The 15,883-nt window shown below is 40.5% G+C and overlaps 1 protein-coding gene across 2 annotated transcripts in view; it reads left to right on the top strand.

The window, feature by feature from the left end:
• Positions 1-15,883, top strand: part of grik2 (glutamate receptor, ionotropic, kainate 2) — a 347,578-nt gene that overhangs the window by 271,465 nt on the left and 60,230 nt on the right. For both annotated transcript variants that reach the window (XM_088084955.1, XM_042489444.2), the window contains exons 13-14: positions 1,825-1,943; positions 9,862-10,079. In XM_088084955.1, the coding sequence (XP_087941081.1) occupies positions 1,825-1,943; positions 9,862-10,079 (337 nt within the window). The remainder of the gene's footprint in view (positions 1-1,824; positions 1,944-9,861; positions 10,080-15,883) is intronic.

Genomic DNA, 15,883 nt, shown 5'->3' with positions numbered 1-15,883 from the left:
CTGAGGCAAATTGAGTGAGCGGACGGATTGATTTAAGGCCAAGGATTCTCTTAAAGCAGAAATAAGGGAGACATTCAGAGGTCCTTGAGCTACACTACACTATATCCTCCCGAGAGTTGTAGGGGTGAAAAAGAACACTGCTGCTAACCACATTATAATAGCAAAGCCCATTAGTCAATGACAGCGTGCAGTTATGATGCTGTCATTTTATCGATACAGCCATACATCTTCATATAGAGTCATGTATTGAAGCCAGGGCTACAGTGTTAGCAGCAGAGGACAGTGGATCAGAACCTTGAAACGCAGCGGTTTCATCTGCATTATCCTCCATGCAGATGTAAGACCCGCTGGAGGTTATCGTTTCTGACTTCCAGCACAGTAAGCCTACATTATGCATTGCAATTTGATTAGTCAAACCCTTGTGTCGGTTAAACAGCTTGAGTCAAGATAGGGCCCCGGCTCCCCCTCCACTCCAGCACAAACCAAATCAGGTCAGAATGCTTAATTGTAGACCAATCAACCTTTACTAATGTAATGTCACTTTTATTTGATATGAATAAATGAGAAATCTCTCTGCTTGAGGAGTGTGTCGAGTGAGGGGGAGCGCCGGGGCCGGCGTGGGCATGATGGGAATGAACCGCTTGATCTGCTGAATATTAATGCCCCTCTAAGATTATAAGGATTATTAGTTCTTTTCTCGGCTGACAATGGAGTTATTTTCAGACCCCATCGATTAAATTACTGAGGGAACTGCCTTTGATATGAGCACTCCCACATGAGGAGCCACCTTTGGAATATGAGTGGTGTTAAATGGAGCCCAGTCCACGAGTATTGTGTCCTATTTAAATTTTTAAACACACAAGGAGAACCAGGTGAGCTGTCAATTTTGAGGCTTTATTTTGACTAATTTCACAGTCATTCATGTAATAAACTCTTAATTTACTAATCCAGTTAACCCTTTCATACTTCAGCAAATGGGCTTTATTTCTTTCAAAGATATGAGAAATAGGCAATGAGTAACGCAAGAAAAAATGACTGAAACTTAGCAAGTAATTCGTAAAAAGTAAAAAAAAAAAACGTAAAATTTGTTAATAATAATAATAAGAAATAAAAATAAAATGTGTTTTTAATATGGCAAAAATGACCTAAAAAATTGATGAAAAAATTATAATCATTTTGTCACATAATTGTATATATGTAATTTTGATTATTAGTAATATCATTTTCCCTAGCTTTTTTTTCTATTTTTCTCTCTCTACATTTTTTTTTACCTATTTTTTTTCTCTGTCATTTTCCTTAGCTTTTTGATTTTTTTCATAGACATTTTTCTCTGTTTTTTCTTTTTCTCTCCATACATTTCTCATTTGTCATTTTCTGTAGCTTCTTTATTTTTTCTTTCCACAGACGTTTTTTCCCTAGCTTTTTTAAAAATACTTTCCAAATCTAATTTCCTGCCATTAGTGTAACAGTTCTTGCCATGTTGCTTATTGCCTTTTTCCTTTGTTTTTTGGAAGAAATCATACCAATTTGCTCACAGTTCAAAGGTTTAAATACTTGTGAAAGGTGTCTGAAAGCAGCACAAGAAAAGTAATGGTTTTTGTTTCAAAGGGTTAACAACACAACATTGTGAGGTATAAAGACGTAGCAATGCATCATGATTTGGGAAGTCTCATTTGTGGACATGACTCAATAACCTCTGTCTCCTCTCTCTTGTCTCCCCAGGTAGGATGACAACTCTTGGTCTCTGTCATTGTTGACTCTTGTGTCTTTATGCAACTGCTGTAAAACTCTACGTGTGTGTGTGTTCTCTGTTAATTGTCACAGGTTTAGTCCCTACGAGTGGTATAACCCCCACCCTTGCAACCCTGACTCGGATGTAGTGGAAAACAATTTCACCCTGCTAAATAGTTTCTGGTTCGGAGTTGGAGCTCTCATGCAGCAAGGTAGACGCCTCTGCCTGCCCCCCTTATTCTGGCACAAAGTCCCACTTTTTTGCTGGGGGTCAACCTTGCTCTTTGACCAGGCCCGTGACCATGCATGGGGGCCTCTGTGCATGATGCTAGATGCTTTAGTGATACAGTCCAGCAGGATGGACTGAGAGGGATCTGAGTGATGTGATCGATTGATGAGGACGGTGCATGCTCCCCTTCTCCCTTTACCCCCCCCCCCCCCCTCTTCACAGACACCTGAACAGGTAAGTGTGCCCACCCAGAGTACCTGAGATGGATTTGATGGGTGAGACTGATTGAGAATGTGAACACAGCAGCTTCCCCTGCCTGTTTGGTTTTGTTTCCTTCTGCCCAACCAATGCCATATCTTCTCAACTAGTTGGCATCTTTAGATGAAAAACAAAAAAATATAAGTTTACCAGAAAATGAAATGTCATCACCTTAATAATGATATCCTTTACAATGCATGTCACAATGGGACATATGTTGCATTTTTAAATTAGCATTTCTTCCAAAGCAACTGACAATGCAACATATTTACACCAGGTGGTGATGATTTTAGGCTCTGGAAAGCATGGTATATTTGTCTGCATCTGAACAGTGCAATGGAGCACACAAAGAACGAGCTGCTATAGTCAAAACTGCTTTTAAGGGTCAGTTTACCAACAGTACAAGAAATGAAAAGAAATCTCTCATATCTATGGTTGTATTTAGACATGCTGATTTATTTATTTTTTTTATTTTTATATGTCCAGGTTTTCCATATCTACCTCTGACATTTCTGCCTCCACTCTAACACTGTGATTATTGTGCGCTTAACACTACTGACTACATGAAAGCTACACAGCTCCTAAAGTAATTATCACCTCCCATGACCTTTGGGGCTCACTAAAACACAAATAATACATACAATTATAAAAATAAAAAAAACAAAATAATCATAAAATCAACTGAATTCTTTATTGTGAAATTCAACCCGGCTTAAATAGTTAATATTGAAAGTAACAGCACTGATTTTTTCTCTCTCTTTTTTGCAAAAGGATATTTTTGACCTTGGAAAAAGTAGTTGGACAAAATAAATAAATCCTCTATCAAGTTCCAATAGTTTTTCCAAGAGCTTTGAATTCTAAGTCATGGTCTACCTCAGCGGCCATACTCTATACAGTATCTTTCACATGTTAACACTTAACCCGAGTTTCATTCTGAGGTCACATGCTGTAAAGTGGGTAAAATCGAAACACAATGTTGAAATTGAATATTATCATAAATGAATTTTCTGTTTAAATTTGGGGAAAAAGAAAACCACTTAAAATCACTCGCTGGATGTTTTCAAATGAAATATTTCAATTAATTAAGTATGAAGTAGAAAATTCCACAACTAGATATTCAGCTTTATACAACACTCAAATTCTTTTTTTAAATAATTTGTTTCCTTAGATTACTTTTTGTTTTAAATCTGTCACCAGCATTGTCGGTGCTTTGGATAATCTACAATAAATCCAATTACCAGAGTAAATGTTGCTAATGTACGTTTTTGCAGATGACGGATACCATAAATGTTTTTGTTATTATGTATTGCTACGTTGAAACGTTAGGTTTCTTAACATTTCAACAATGCTGTGGTCCACGTGTGATTAAGTTGACACACAAAAACCACTTGGTTATGGTTTGGATACCATCACGTTTTGGCTAAAAATAATCAATTTTGGTGGCAACACTGCCTGTCATGCCACTATCCCCGGTAAAAACACAGCCGCAGGTAGATAAAAACAACCAATTTTGGCATCTCACCTTGGTATCACACCATTAACTGCCCCTTCAATGCCAACATTTTCTCCTGGCAACAGAAGTCATACTTGTGTGTTTTTATTTCACCTCCACCATTGGTGAGTGAAATCTCAGAGACAGATATCTCAAAATTTGGACAACTAAAAGCCGTACTTATCTGCATAACTGGATACCACGAGAGGTAAGAGAGAAAATATACTTTTGGATGAAGTGACCCTTAAAGTCTGCAGACATTTCAGTCAATACAAGGATTTAGTAGCTGATAACGTCTCCCCTGTTGGCTGATCGCATGCTTACTTATACTGCATGCTTACTAATATCTCCAAATTAGCTGCTAACCTTTTCCACATTTTTTTTTTTTTTTTTTTTTTACAATTACTCGAGATCAAAATATGATAACTGGCTGACTGTAACCTTGCCCCAACAAAAACCATCCAAAAGATTTTATAATCATTGCACAAATAACATGTTTATAACCACAGAGGATCAGTACAAGATCTTTTTTTAATGCATTTTTGCCACTAGATGTATTAAAGAGTAGTGCTGTTTGTCTGAAAAGCTGGCAGGACAGATGTGTAGGGCTGACCAGTTGAGAAGATGTGGCTTCTGGCCAGAAGGCAGCGGGATTAGACTGGAACGAACACAGTGTCTGCATGGCACCGTGCTGGTCTGCACTGTAGAGAGGCTCCCCTGCCCGGCGGCTTGCCCCGCCCCCCAGAAAACTGTGGGATGTGCTGTTTGGTTATGACGTTACCTTGGGTACATGACAGTCAGCCCCAACCAGGCTCTGTTTGGGTCGACTCGCCTCTCTGAGAGGGTTGCCCCTTTTTTTCTGTTCTGATTTCTGAGGTGAAACGGGAAAAGAAGCTTGGAGTTGGTAACATGTTCCACTTTGAAATAGACCTGCGTCTGATAGCCAGTCTTTGGTCCCACAGAGAACAAGACTCCACTGCTTACAGTACTGATGGATGTGTTTGTGTTCATGCCTGCTACCTTGATTTGTGTTCTTGTGGTTTGATGACTGGGCAAAGTGGGTGGCTGGTGCCACGTGCAGGGAAACTCTCCATACTGGGTCATTCCCTTTCAGGTCAGAAAGATGTTTTGCTTTACATTTCAGTTTTGTTATAACCTTATGTATATACTCATTTGGACTATGAAAATAGGTTCCGTAGACTATTTTGGCTGAATATTTAGAAATGCATCACTGGAAATGGCTACAGCTCATGTGGACCCTATTAAATTAAATTAAATTAAATTAAATCCACCATTTTTCTCCAGAATCACATACTCCACCTTTAAATTCAACAAAATAAGAGGCCCATTTTGCCTAGTTGATGACCCATATCATTATTGAGTACTCAGAAAAAGAATCTAAGAAACAAAAGCCAACTAGTGGGATAAAAAGGAAAAAGGTAGAATAGAGGATTAAGTTGGAGCATACCACAAGTTCAGGTGTGTATTCTAGATATTTGGGGTCCATCACATAGCTGTGGATGATTTGTTAGAAAAACTAAGAATTTTTCAGTTATAAAGAAATACTTCACCCACCAAGAAATATTTTTGATATCATTTTTTTCATTGCATGTTACCTTGAATTCATAAAGAAATGTTTTTCTCGCATGCCTACACAATGAATGAATGATCCAAAAAACAGTAAACATTCTTGATGCCTTGAAGTATAGCAGAATTGTATTTAACATTAGTTAAACTATATGACAACATCTGTTTACAAACTATTACTCAACTCATGCAGTATCATCCAAGCACTTCTGCATAAGCAGTATCACACATGGAGGATGAGCACAACTCAGTAACAAAATGGAATGCAAAGGAGTTCAAACGCATGCGCTTGCCCATGCACACTATGCTGAAGTGTTTTAAATAGGGAGGTTTTAGTAAAATGCATGTGTTTTGGAAGCACTGAGCGTACAATTAGATAAATTAGACTTGGATTGTACTGCAAGAATTTCGGTAAGCGTTTACAAACAGGTGTTTTGGTATAGCATTTTTGCTGTTTAACACGGTCTCCTATGACTTCAATTCATGAAAAATGTTTGAAATCTTTTTTTAGTTATCTGTTTAGTTATCTGTTCACCGGGGAGGCATGTAAAAAAAACAAAGTCCTCTTCATTAATTTTTTGGTACACAGGGTGGAGTAAGTGATATACAAATGGCCATTTTGTGGGTGCTGTATTCCTTTAACTCTTAAACCAGCAGCTACATGTTGGATGATTAATAAAACACAGACAGTCATAAGGAGTGTGCACTGCAGACAACGCAGCACAAAATTGTCACCTGCGAGCGTGTGTGTTCTGACCAACAACACAATGATTACCTCGTATTTTAGCTTTACAGTTTAGTGACAAATCAACTACAGATGCAATTTACTAAAGTTAAGTGACGGAATGAAACTCATCCTCCAGCCTGTTCCCCTGCAGATGTGTTTATCAGGACAGCGAATGCAACACATTCTCATCCCAAGTCACAATCACATATCAGCGCTTTGTCAGTTGACCTCCCTGTCTACACATTACGCACTAGGTATCCACCTGCCTCTGCTGTTGGCGTTATGGGACGCCCGCTGGCATGTCAACAGCACATGGTTAGATTAAGGCAACAAAAGCACTTGGCAACTAATGGTGGTACATCAACAAAGGCGCATGGTTAGGTTTAGACAGCAAAAACACACAGCAACCAACAGCAGGACTGGGACATCAACAAAAGCAGGTGGTTAGGTTTAGGCAGCAAAGGCACGGGTGGTTAAGTTTAAGCAACAAAAGTATGTGGCAACCAATGCCGACATGTCAACAAAAGAATGTGGTTAGAATAAGGCATCAAAAGCATGTGGCAACCAACAGCAGCACAAGGACATTAAAAAAAACTTGCAATTTGCATTTGACATCAATAGTGAGTTTTCAGGTTTAGAAAAAAAAAAAACATGGTTTGGCTGTACATTCAGACAAGAGGCACTGGGCTCCTGGGTAAAAGTCCTGGGTTTGTTGGATCAATCCACCTCTGCTTCCATCCACCCTATTTGGACCTTCCAGTTTCTTATGTTGATTATGGCAGCATTTCAACCTGACACTGCTCTTCAGAGTATTATACAGTCACGAAAAATACTGCTGCTGACACCACCTAGCAGCATCTCAAACTGCGGTGAATGGTTGCCCTTGGTGAAAGTGTCTGATACTGACCTCACTGACAAAGGGGCGATATTTAAAGACTTTGGGATGAGAATGGGCTGGTGATTGATGACACAGAGCTATGCTGGTTTTGTCACTTACAATATTATGAACATACTGTGTGTGTCTGAGGCTAAAACTACACAAAAATATGAATTTAACACCCCATAGTAAAGTGGCATCATGGTGCTACAAAGAGTAGTTGTAGTGTCACTGCTCCATTCTTTTAGCATGATAACAGTGAACACGTTCAGCCACTTGTGCAAACACGCTGATTGTATTACTGTTAATTAAACCAAGCACTGTTATTTTTAACACTGTGGAAATTCATTATAGTGTACACAATTAGTTATTATCACTTAACTGGTAAGTTTACCACTGAGATAATCTCCAAAGTACCTGCTGTACAGCAGTGGGGGAGGAACCCTGGGAGGCACGCACCCCCCTCCAGCTGCCGCTCTCTCTTCATTTCAGTATCAGAAGCGGTGGGCTTGCGCCGCAGTTGGCTGTCATGTCTCTCTGTGCATGCTCCCTCTACTAGACAGCTCACTCAGGGGACTGCGAGAAAAGAAAGAAAGTTTGATGAAAAGCGAGTCTCCCACAAAGGGAGTGGAGCACAGAGTTCTTAACCTCCTATCTCTCTGACTCTTTATCAGCTTCCCCTGTGAGTGAATGTGCAAAATCCCAGCTTTCAATTGCTTAAGCCGCTTGAGGAGAATAGTCCTGATATAACCCAGGCCCACCTCCTTTCACCCAGACAACAAACCTCTCTTCCCCCCTTACTCCCACTCTGCCCACGCACATATGCTTCGACATGCTCTGCATACATTCTGCATAAAACTTGAATGTAAAACAGCCAGATTAACTGGAGATTTAGTGTTCTTTATTCTAAGAGATAAAAAAAAGAGTGGAAGTAACTGATGCTGTGCTAAGTGAAAAAACTGCAAGTAGAAAGTGCAAGGGCTGGTCAGTTCAGCCTTCATGGCAGTGGCATTCAGCAAAAATCAATCCTACAGGTATTGTAGCAATCAATATGCACAGATCTTTATGTTGACTTTAAGGTTTTTTCACATTTATACATGCAATTTAGCGCCATTGACGAAATGCAAATCAACTCGACAGTTCCATAAAACCGGTAGTACGGACAGAATGATTTGCTGTTTGTTTAGGGGATTAATTACTGCTAGACTTCACTGTATTAGCTACTGACAGGTGATTCTGTTTGCTAAATGCCTATAAATCAACAAGTAAAGTATGCAGGTCACACCTGAAGTCCTGGTTAGGTCGACTAGCTTCCCCACAGTCGCTACACTCATTCCCTGTAGTTTTGCTCACTTAACTGTATGTTTGGACTGGCCCATTTCGAATCCACTCTGGTTCTGTCGTTGTGTTAAAGGACCACTGAACCAACCAAATGATCATTTTTATATCTACTTTATTCTCATAGAACTTTTCATGTGATATTCTACGAAAGTGAACAAACAGTTTGTATGGTGTCCCACTCAAAGTTCACTTAAAACAGTTGTCTCCAGGGGGAAATCTGGGGCAAAAGTCCAGATTTTTCGTGACCAATCCACCATCCCAACCTGCCTCGAAGAAAAATATACAAACTGTTTGTGAGAACAGCATGGTATAACAGTTACTCGACCTGTGTAACACAAAAATTAATTTTCTCACATGCTTCCATGGTAAACCAATGATCCAAAAACTTTAATGGACTGAAAGGAGACAGCAGATTAAACCAGCAAAACTATATCAAAACATTTGTTTACCAGCTCTCGTACAACTGCAGTATAATCCAAGTCTCTTTTATCCAGTTATATGCTCAGTACTTCTCATATGCATGCTTTTTTTTTCTAAAACCTTACTATTTTAAACACTGAGTGCAGAGTGTGTTTCAGCTAATTTAGGTTAACAAATAGATGCAGACAGAAACTAAACCAAAGTACCTCAGGGAGGGGGGTAACCTTCATCGGCCATCATGATCTCAACAAAAAGTTGCTCTTTGCATTCATCTGCAGCACTCCGCTCTCACACCAGGGCCACAGAGCAGCACGGCTGCAGCTTCAAGAGACTCAGAGTCTCACCTCATTTTTCCATGTGATGCATAATCAAAAAGTAGAGGGAAAATGATGTATCATATTGACATCATACCAGCAAAATTACACCTTTCACCTTTTTTTATAGTTTCTATATATGTAGAATATGTGACAGACTAGAAAACAAAATGTATTTATTATTAACTCAGCATTTCCTGTTTAGTGAAGTAGCTGATACACACAGGTCGATGTAGACGTTGTAGCCTGAGCATCATGTGTCTAGATCTCAGGCCAGACCTCTTGAAGATTAGCAGCCAATAAAAACACATGACTGGTAGCCAGTCTGACACAGTCGCTGACTCTCAAATCTCTGAAACACTGCAGCAAATTTCTAAATAGGCATTATTTTGATACACTGACAACATCTTAGGAATTTAAATAGCTACTTTCTCCCCTTAAAATATTAAAACTTAATAATAAGTTTTAATAATAAAGTGACATATTAACATCTTTTAGCCCAGCTCAAAATGACTGCCTTTGCACTGTCTGCAGACAAGCAATGTATTGTGGAGAGGTTTAATATGTGCAGTAAGCCTATGTCTCACATGTACATGTACATGTTTTTATTAATTTTTTCCTGATCTTGGAAATGTGAGACAGTGAAGACAGACAGTCTGATGTTCAGAGTACACAGGAAGTGACTGGAAGACACTAATCACCAGGTCAGACCATGAGGCTGCCCACTCTGCCCATGTTGTGTGTATGTGTCAGAGAATGTGATCCAGGCAGCAGATGCAGAGGCCTGGCCTGGTCCGGCCCGGCCCGGCCTAGCGTGGGTGCTGCCCCCTCCCCAGCCTGGAGCTGTACCAGGCCTCACCACCCTCCTCTGCTCCTCTCGTTCAGGATCTGAGCTCATGCCGAAAGCCCTCTCCACCAGAATTGTAGGAGGAATCTGGTGGTTTTTCACGCTCATCATCATCTCGTCCTACACGGCCAACCTAGCGGCGTTTCTCACTGTGGAGAGGATGGAGTCACCCATTGACTCTGCCGACGACCTGGCCAAGCAGACCAAAATCGAGTACGGGGTGGTAGAAGACGGCTCCACCATGACCTTCTTCAAGGTTAGTTCCCGCTGGATATCATTAACTAACTATAGTCTTTTCTAGTGTTTCAGTGCTCTTTATGTCCAGACAGTTTAGAAATAGACAGTTTGGGAATGTCAAGGCTTATGCTAAACTTTGAGGCGGTTGCTTGTTCAAGAGGTAATTTTTTCATGTGAGTACAGTCTTGTTCTCAAATGTGACAGTGCTTTTTCACATTGACAGAAGACAGTTTTAACAGCAGTCACCCTTTGATAAAAGAAAATGGGGTTGTCATATGTCATGGTAAATACTGACACATGCAGAACCTATAGTAATGGTTTTAAAACTTCTTATCAAAGGTCTCATTAACAAGCAGCATGGCTTTATTCACAGAAATGATGACCATGTGTCTTGGTTCACCATTGTTTTCCAGGGTTAAGTCATTGTTGAAGGCCATTGAGTCCTACTTATTCTAAGTGAAATATTGAGACAAATATTGGATGGAATACCATAAAAAAGTTCTGCAGATATTCAGTCTGTACAAAAGTCAGAGACAGACAGGATATTATAACTTGTGAAAGTTTAATTGAAGCCAAATAATACTGACCAACACATTCTCATCTGGAGTCTTCACATATTGCCGCTTTGCAGTGGACTGACGTGTCTACATATTACACTTTAGTTGTCCCTCTGTGTCTGCTATTGACGTTCTAGGATGCCGCTACCATGATGTCATGCGATGACCCGCAGAGTCATTGCCTGTGGGTGTAGAGGGTTGGGCCCTGTGGGCATGCATACTGTGTATGCTTTGTGTCTCCAGGTCCTGGGCCACATGGTGCACCTGACCAGTGCTCCTGATTATTTAAGCCATGCTGCAGATGGTCCCAGTGTTGTTCCTGCCTCGCCATCAGCCAGCCACGCCGCCCTGCGCCACCCTTTCTTTTCTCTAACCAGATTCAGTTTCTGCATTTGCAGCTCAATTTTCACCTGCTCAGTGTCTTGCCTCAATTTCTCCACAGACAGCGCCCTCTCCATTGTCATACCCTGACGCATCTTTAACACCACTACCTCCTTTTCGGTCTCCGACTTAAAACATAACAAAAGCAACTGTTTTTGCTGCTCGAAACTTGCACCTGGGCTTGGTAACACTGGCGGTGACAAGCCCTCGTCACCCGCAGCAACAGGACCAGCTTCACCAGCCAACAGTACTTTTATTTTAAACAAATGCGCTTTTAAGTTAGCTTTGACACTTTCCTTGATCCTCTTATCACTAACTTTGACCTTTTAAAAGTCAGCTATTTTAATGAGCTGATCTCGCGAGCACCCATCTCAAAAACTTTCCATGAATGCCTGCACTATTTTATCCATCGTATGTGACTCAGCTAGTGACAACAGAATGTATATTGTTAAGACCCAGCATGGGTAAAGGCAGCCTCAACATTGAGCGTCCCCGCTATCTGACTGCCTAACCAAAAATCTGCCTAAATACAATAACCACAAGGCGCATCCCCAAAGTGCAAACAAATTCACCATATAAGGCTAACTATGTCACCACAAACAGAGGGAACCTCCCCCATGACATCACCCTTGGACCTGAGTGTAGTAACAAAAAGGCTTTCCCCCACATGCAACCAATTAACTGGATTACTACATGCTCAAATGCAAAAAAAGTGCTCAACTGGCCTATCAAACTCAAACAAAAAAAAACAAATGATCCATGATGTCGTGATCATGTGTGGTGCGTGTTGTAGGTACAAAGAAAATGAAAGGGAAGGGTGGTGTAGGGCGGCGTGGTTGGCTGACGGCATGGCAGGAACAACACTGGGACCAAAAGCACATGCTGGCACGGTTGGATGGGTTGAGGCAAAAGAGACGCATAGTAATGTGTTGAAAAAACCCATCTCATTCAGATGGGAAGCGAACACCAGACTCCGACATGAAAGTCAGGGGTTTCTTAAATCCATCTGATGGGGTTTACTGACACACCAGGTTCTACTACTTGACTGTGTGTGTCTATTCAAAAGGCTGTTGCCCACTTTGTCCATTTAGCATTCCAGTCTATCCTTTAAGAATTATTAGTAGCTATAATAGTGAATTATTTTATATGTTGACTAGTTCCACACATCAAATAGGTATGCATTAGGAATAAACATGATTCCTCGGGCACTCAAATGCTTGATTTGGGTGTCAGTATTTGTTCAAGATTCTATTCTATTACTGTTGAAAACAGGTGAAATTGTGTAACATTTTAGAGCTGCATGCAGTGCATTGTTTTGCTCAGCACCTCCTGTCACTGCTGTCATTTTCCTCTCTGTTTATCATAAGACTATTGCTGCAGGAGTGTGAACCCTGCACCAGGGAGTTGGTGAAAGTCTGCACACACACATACCCACACACATTCATAGTGACAAGGCTAACTGTTAGCGTCACACGACTAACGTTACCTAACAGTTATTAACAGGTCTACTGACAGAGCCGAGGTGTTTCAGTGTCGATATGAGTTTGTTGGGACCGTTTAACAGCTCACTGTTAGATGTTAGCCACTGCTGTTGTCAGCTTGTGTCAACTAACATGACACTGAACTGAGCAACAGCTCCTGACTCTGGAGACAGTCCTTCAACAGATTGTTTGCTGATTTGTCCTACGTTGACTTTGAATTTATTGCTTAATGGTTTATTTGAAGCCTGGTTGTTTAATAAATGAATTTCAGATTGGTGTTGGTTTTTGGTTGTTGGCCAAACATAACTATTCATATGTTAGTTTTTCTTTTTTTTTTTTGTTGCTGTTTTTTTTGTAAGTACTCCATACTAATTTAATGTAGTTTCTTGAATATGGAAGTAAGTTAAGATAGCCAGCCCGATTATTCACCTTTTTTCTGTACCCACAAATCCAAGAGTGGGGTCATGGAGGATGGGAAGGAGCATTTTTGCATGTCCGAGCAGTTTCTTTGTTTCTTTTTTTTTAAGTACATTTTCTCTCATTTGGTGGGTGTGTCAGTAATGTTACCTAATCAACAGCGATATGTAGGGCCCCTCTCCCATAGGGGCCCTGGGTAGTCAGTCCCAATTCTACCCCTCTACAACTCCCCTGAATCCTGCTATATTAAGAGGCCCTGCGCAAGGCACCACTATTTGTGTTTAATTAAACATTTGCTATGTTTTGTCAGTTTGTGTGGTTATGTTGATGTCTCAAACTTTTTAGATTATAAATGTTTCATTCAGGATTATTCACAGTTATGCCTCAAAGGAGTGTGATAAGTAACCCCTCAATGAAAAAAGAGACATTGATCGCATTATTTTTATTTGATTAAAAAATATTAAATTGTAATATTAATTAGTTGCTTCAAGCGAAGTTCCTGAAAATCTGGAAAGTGCTTGAAAAAGTACTTGAAAGTTGTTGAATTTCCTTTTCTAATATCTGTATGAATCTCACTACTGAGCCACTATGTCACCATAACCAAATACTGCTGTCTTTTTATCAGTGAACTAGCCTGCAATCATGTAGCAGTGACAGTGCTGCCCAGCCAAGGCTCTGCTCCGTATCCCCTCAGTGTAGGGTCAAATAGAAGATTGGTTTCCAACTGGTGGGTTGCGGCCCAAAAGCAGGTCGCAGATCCATTCTGAATCTTACAATATGTTTTCCTTATTGGTGTTCTAAGCCAACATGTTTTTTTGTGAAATCAAATTGAATATGTGGTAATTCATCTAATGTGTGGACCTTTAAGTAATGGCTAAGGAGAAATCTTTTTGGTTCCAGTTTGGAACCACTAGTATGGAAGACCTGCTGCATACTGGGAATGTTGTGTTCATGTGAAATCTTGCCTGCATTAGATCTCTTTGCTCCGAGTTTGATTTCTCACTGCGCTGCTCTTGTTTTTTTTCTTCTTCTTGTGCAATCCGTCGATGGCACTCAGACAGCGTTAAGATTTAGCTTTTTTTTTTTCACACCTCCTTTTCATCCATCTGTGCAATGAGCACGCATGCATTCGCAGGTACTGTTCACACACAGGGACGCGGCTGTGATTAATATGTTTGTGTGTGTTTTCGTCTTCACACCAAAAAATACTCGCACCAATTCATTAGAAAACTGCTGTGGTGATAGTTGCACAGTCTCTTTATCATTTCACCACACAAATTAATGAAAACAACAGTTGGTGGAAGAAGCAGCATATGTGCTTGTTAATCATCCTACCTATGCTGAGGTCCCTCCGCAGCCATCATTTACAGCCTCGGGTCAGACAGTGTTAGTCCAAATCATTTGTTCATTATGAGCTAGGTTGGTTTATATACACCAGTGCTGAATATGGCAGTCCTTAATTGTTTATATGCACGAATGTCAGTTTAGCAAATATATTTTATTTTGCAAAAAAGCAAAACTATGTTCCAAACTATGTTTCCAAAAAAGATATCTTAATTAAAAATATATATATATATATATTTTTCTTTTAATACAGAATATTACAAGTTAAATAAATTTAACAAAATTTTTTCGGCAGACTCATACCACGCCACAGCTTTCCTTTCATTTATCTCAAGTGGCTGATATTCCTCTATATCACACCTAAAATGCTCCCAGGCCAAACACCCTGGATCAAAAAGCTTTGGGTGACAGATCCCACTTCATACCTCTCAAGCATGTTGTGTTCAGAAAACTCACAGGTTAAACCTGCACTCCATGTCTGCACTTATGCTAAATGTTTTGCAAACTGTGCCCTAAAAGCTCTGTCAGGCACAACGCCATTCGATGTGCTCGCCGCGCATGCAGCATGAACTGTGGGCTCAGTGCTGCACAAGCTCTGAAAGAGCCAGGCAAACTGGTTATGAAAAGTGAATTTGTTCAAGTTTTACATATTTGTCTGAAATTCGGTCTCCACCCATTACAATGGAGGTGAATGGAAGCTTTGAAGCCAGAAAAGAAAGAGGAATTGGCACCCTTTACATAACAGCTCAGTAACAACATGGAAACAGTGGGGTACAAGTTTGATAACAAAGGTACAAGGTAGATGTATTGTCATTTTTCTTAAAAGTGGTTTAAGGAGAAACGGAATTGAAGTTGATCCTAAATCCTGCTATATCTTTTTGGTGTCAAAGGAGGAGCTGAGGAGTCTCACAGACTGGGGAAAAGAAGCTGCTCTGTAGTCTGGTGGTTCTGCAGTATATACCTCTGCATCTTATTCCAGATGGCAGCAGGGTGAACAGACTGTGGCTGGGGTGGCTGCTGTCTTTCAGTATCCTTTTGGTTCTGTACAGGCACCTCACTTCACCGAGGTCACTGATGCTCTGTAGATGGAAACCAGTGATGTTCTGGGCAGTTTTAATCACCCGCTGTAGAGCCTTCCTGTTCTGGGCCGTGCACGAACCATGTCAGTTGGTGATGTTTCCAGTCAGTGTGCTTTTTATTGCTCCTCTATAGAAATTAACCAAGATCTTGCTCTGGAATTTAGCCTTCCTAAGTTTCCATAGGAAGTTGAGCCTTTTCTGTGCTTTTGTAACCTGGGTGGTGATGTGCAATGACCAAGATAGGTTCTCAGTGAGAGTATTTAAAGGAACCTCTAGCTGTTGACCTGCTCCACCTCAGCTCCACTGATGTAGACAGGAGTGTGTGTCTTTGCCTCCTTCTTTCTAAAACCAACAATCAGCTCCTTGGTTTTACTGATGTTGAGCAGTAGGTTGTTCTCTGTGCACCACTCTGCAAGATTGTTGATTTCCTCACGGTATTAATTCTCATTGTTGTTTGTAAATCGCGGTCAGGTCTTGCAACATGTCTGCTCTGAACAAAGTCTGCCCATCCAGTGCAACAGCTTAATCCCGGATGTTAGGGGTTAACTTTGTCTCTGTGAAGAT

Source organism: Plectropomus leopardus, chromosome 11 (assembly GCF_026936395.1).
Source record: "Plectropomus leopardus strain MGB_pleo_1.0 chromosome 11, ASM2693639v1, whole genome shotgun sequence".
Lineage (NCBI taxonomy): Eukaryota > Metazoa > Chordata > Actinopteri > Perciformes > Serranidae > Plectropomus > Plectropomus leopardus.
The sequence above is the reverse complement of the archived record's forward strand: the minus strand, read 5'-3'. Positions and strand labels throughout refer to the sequence as shown.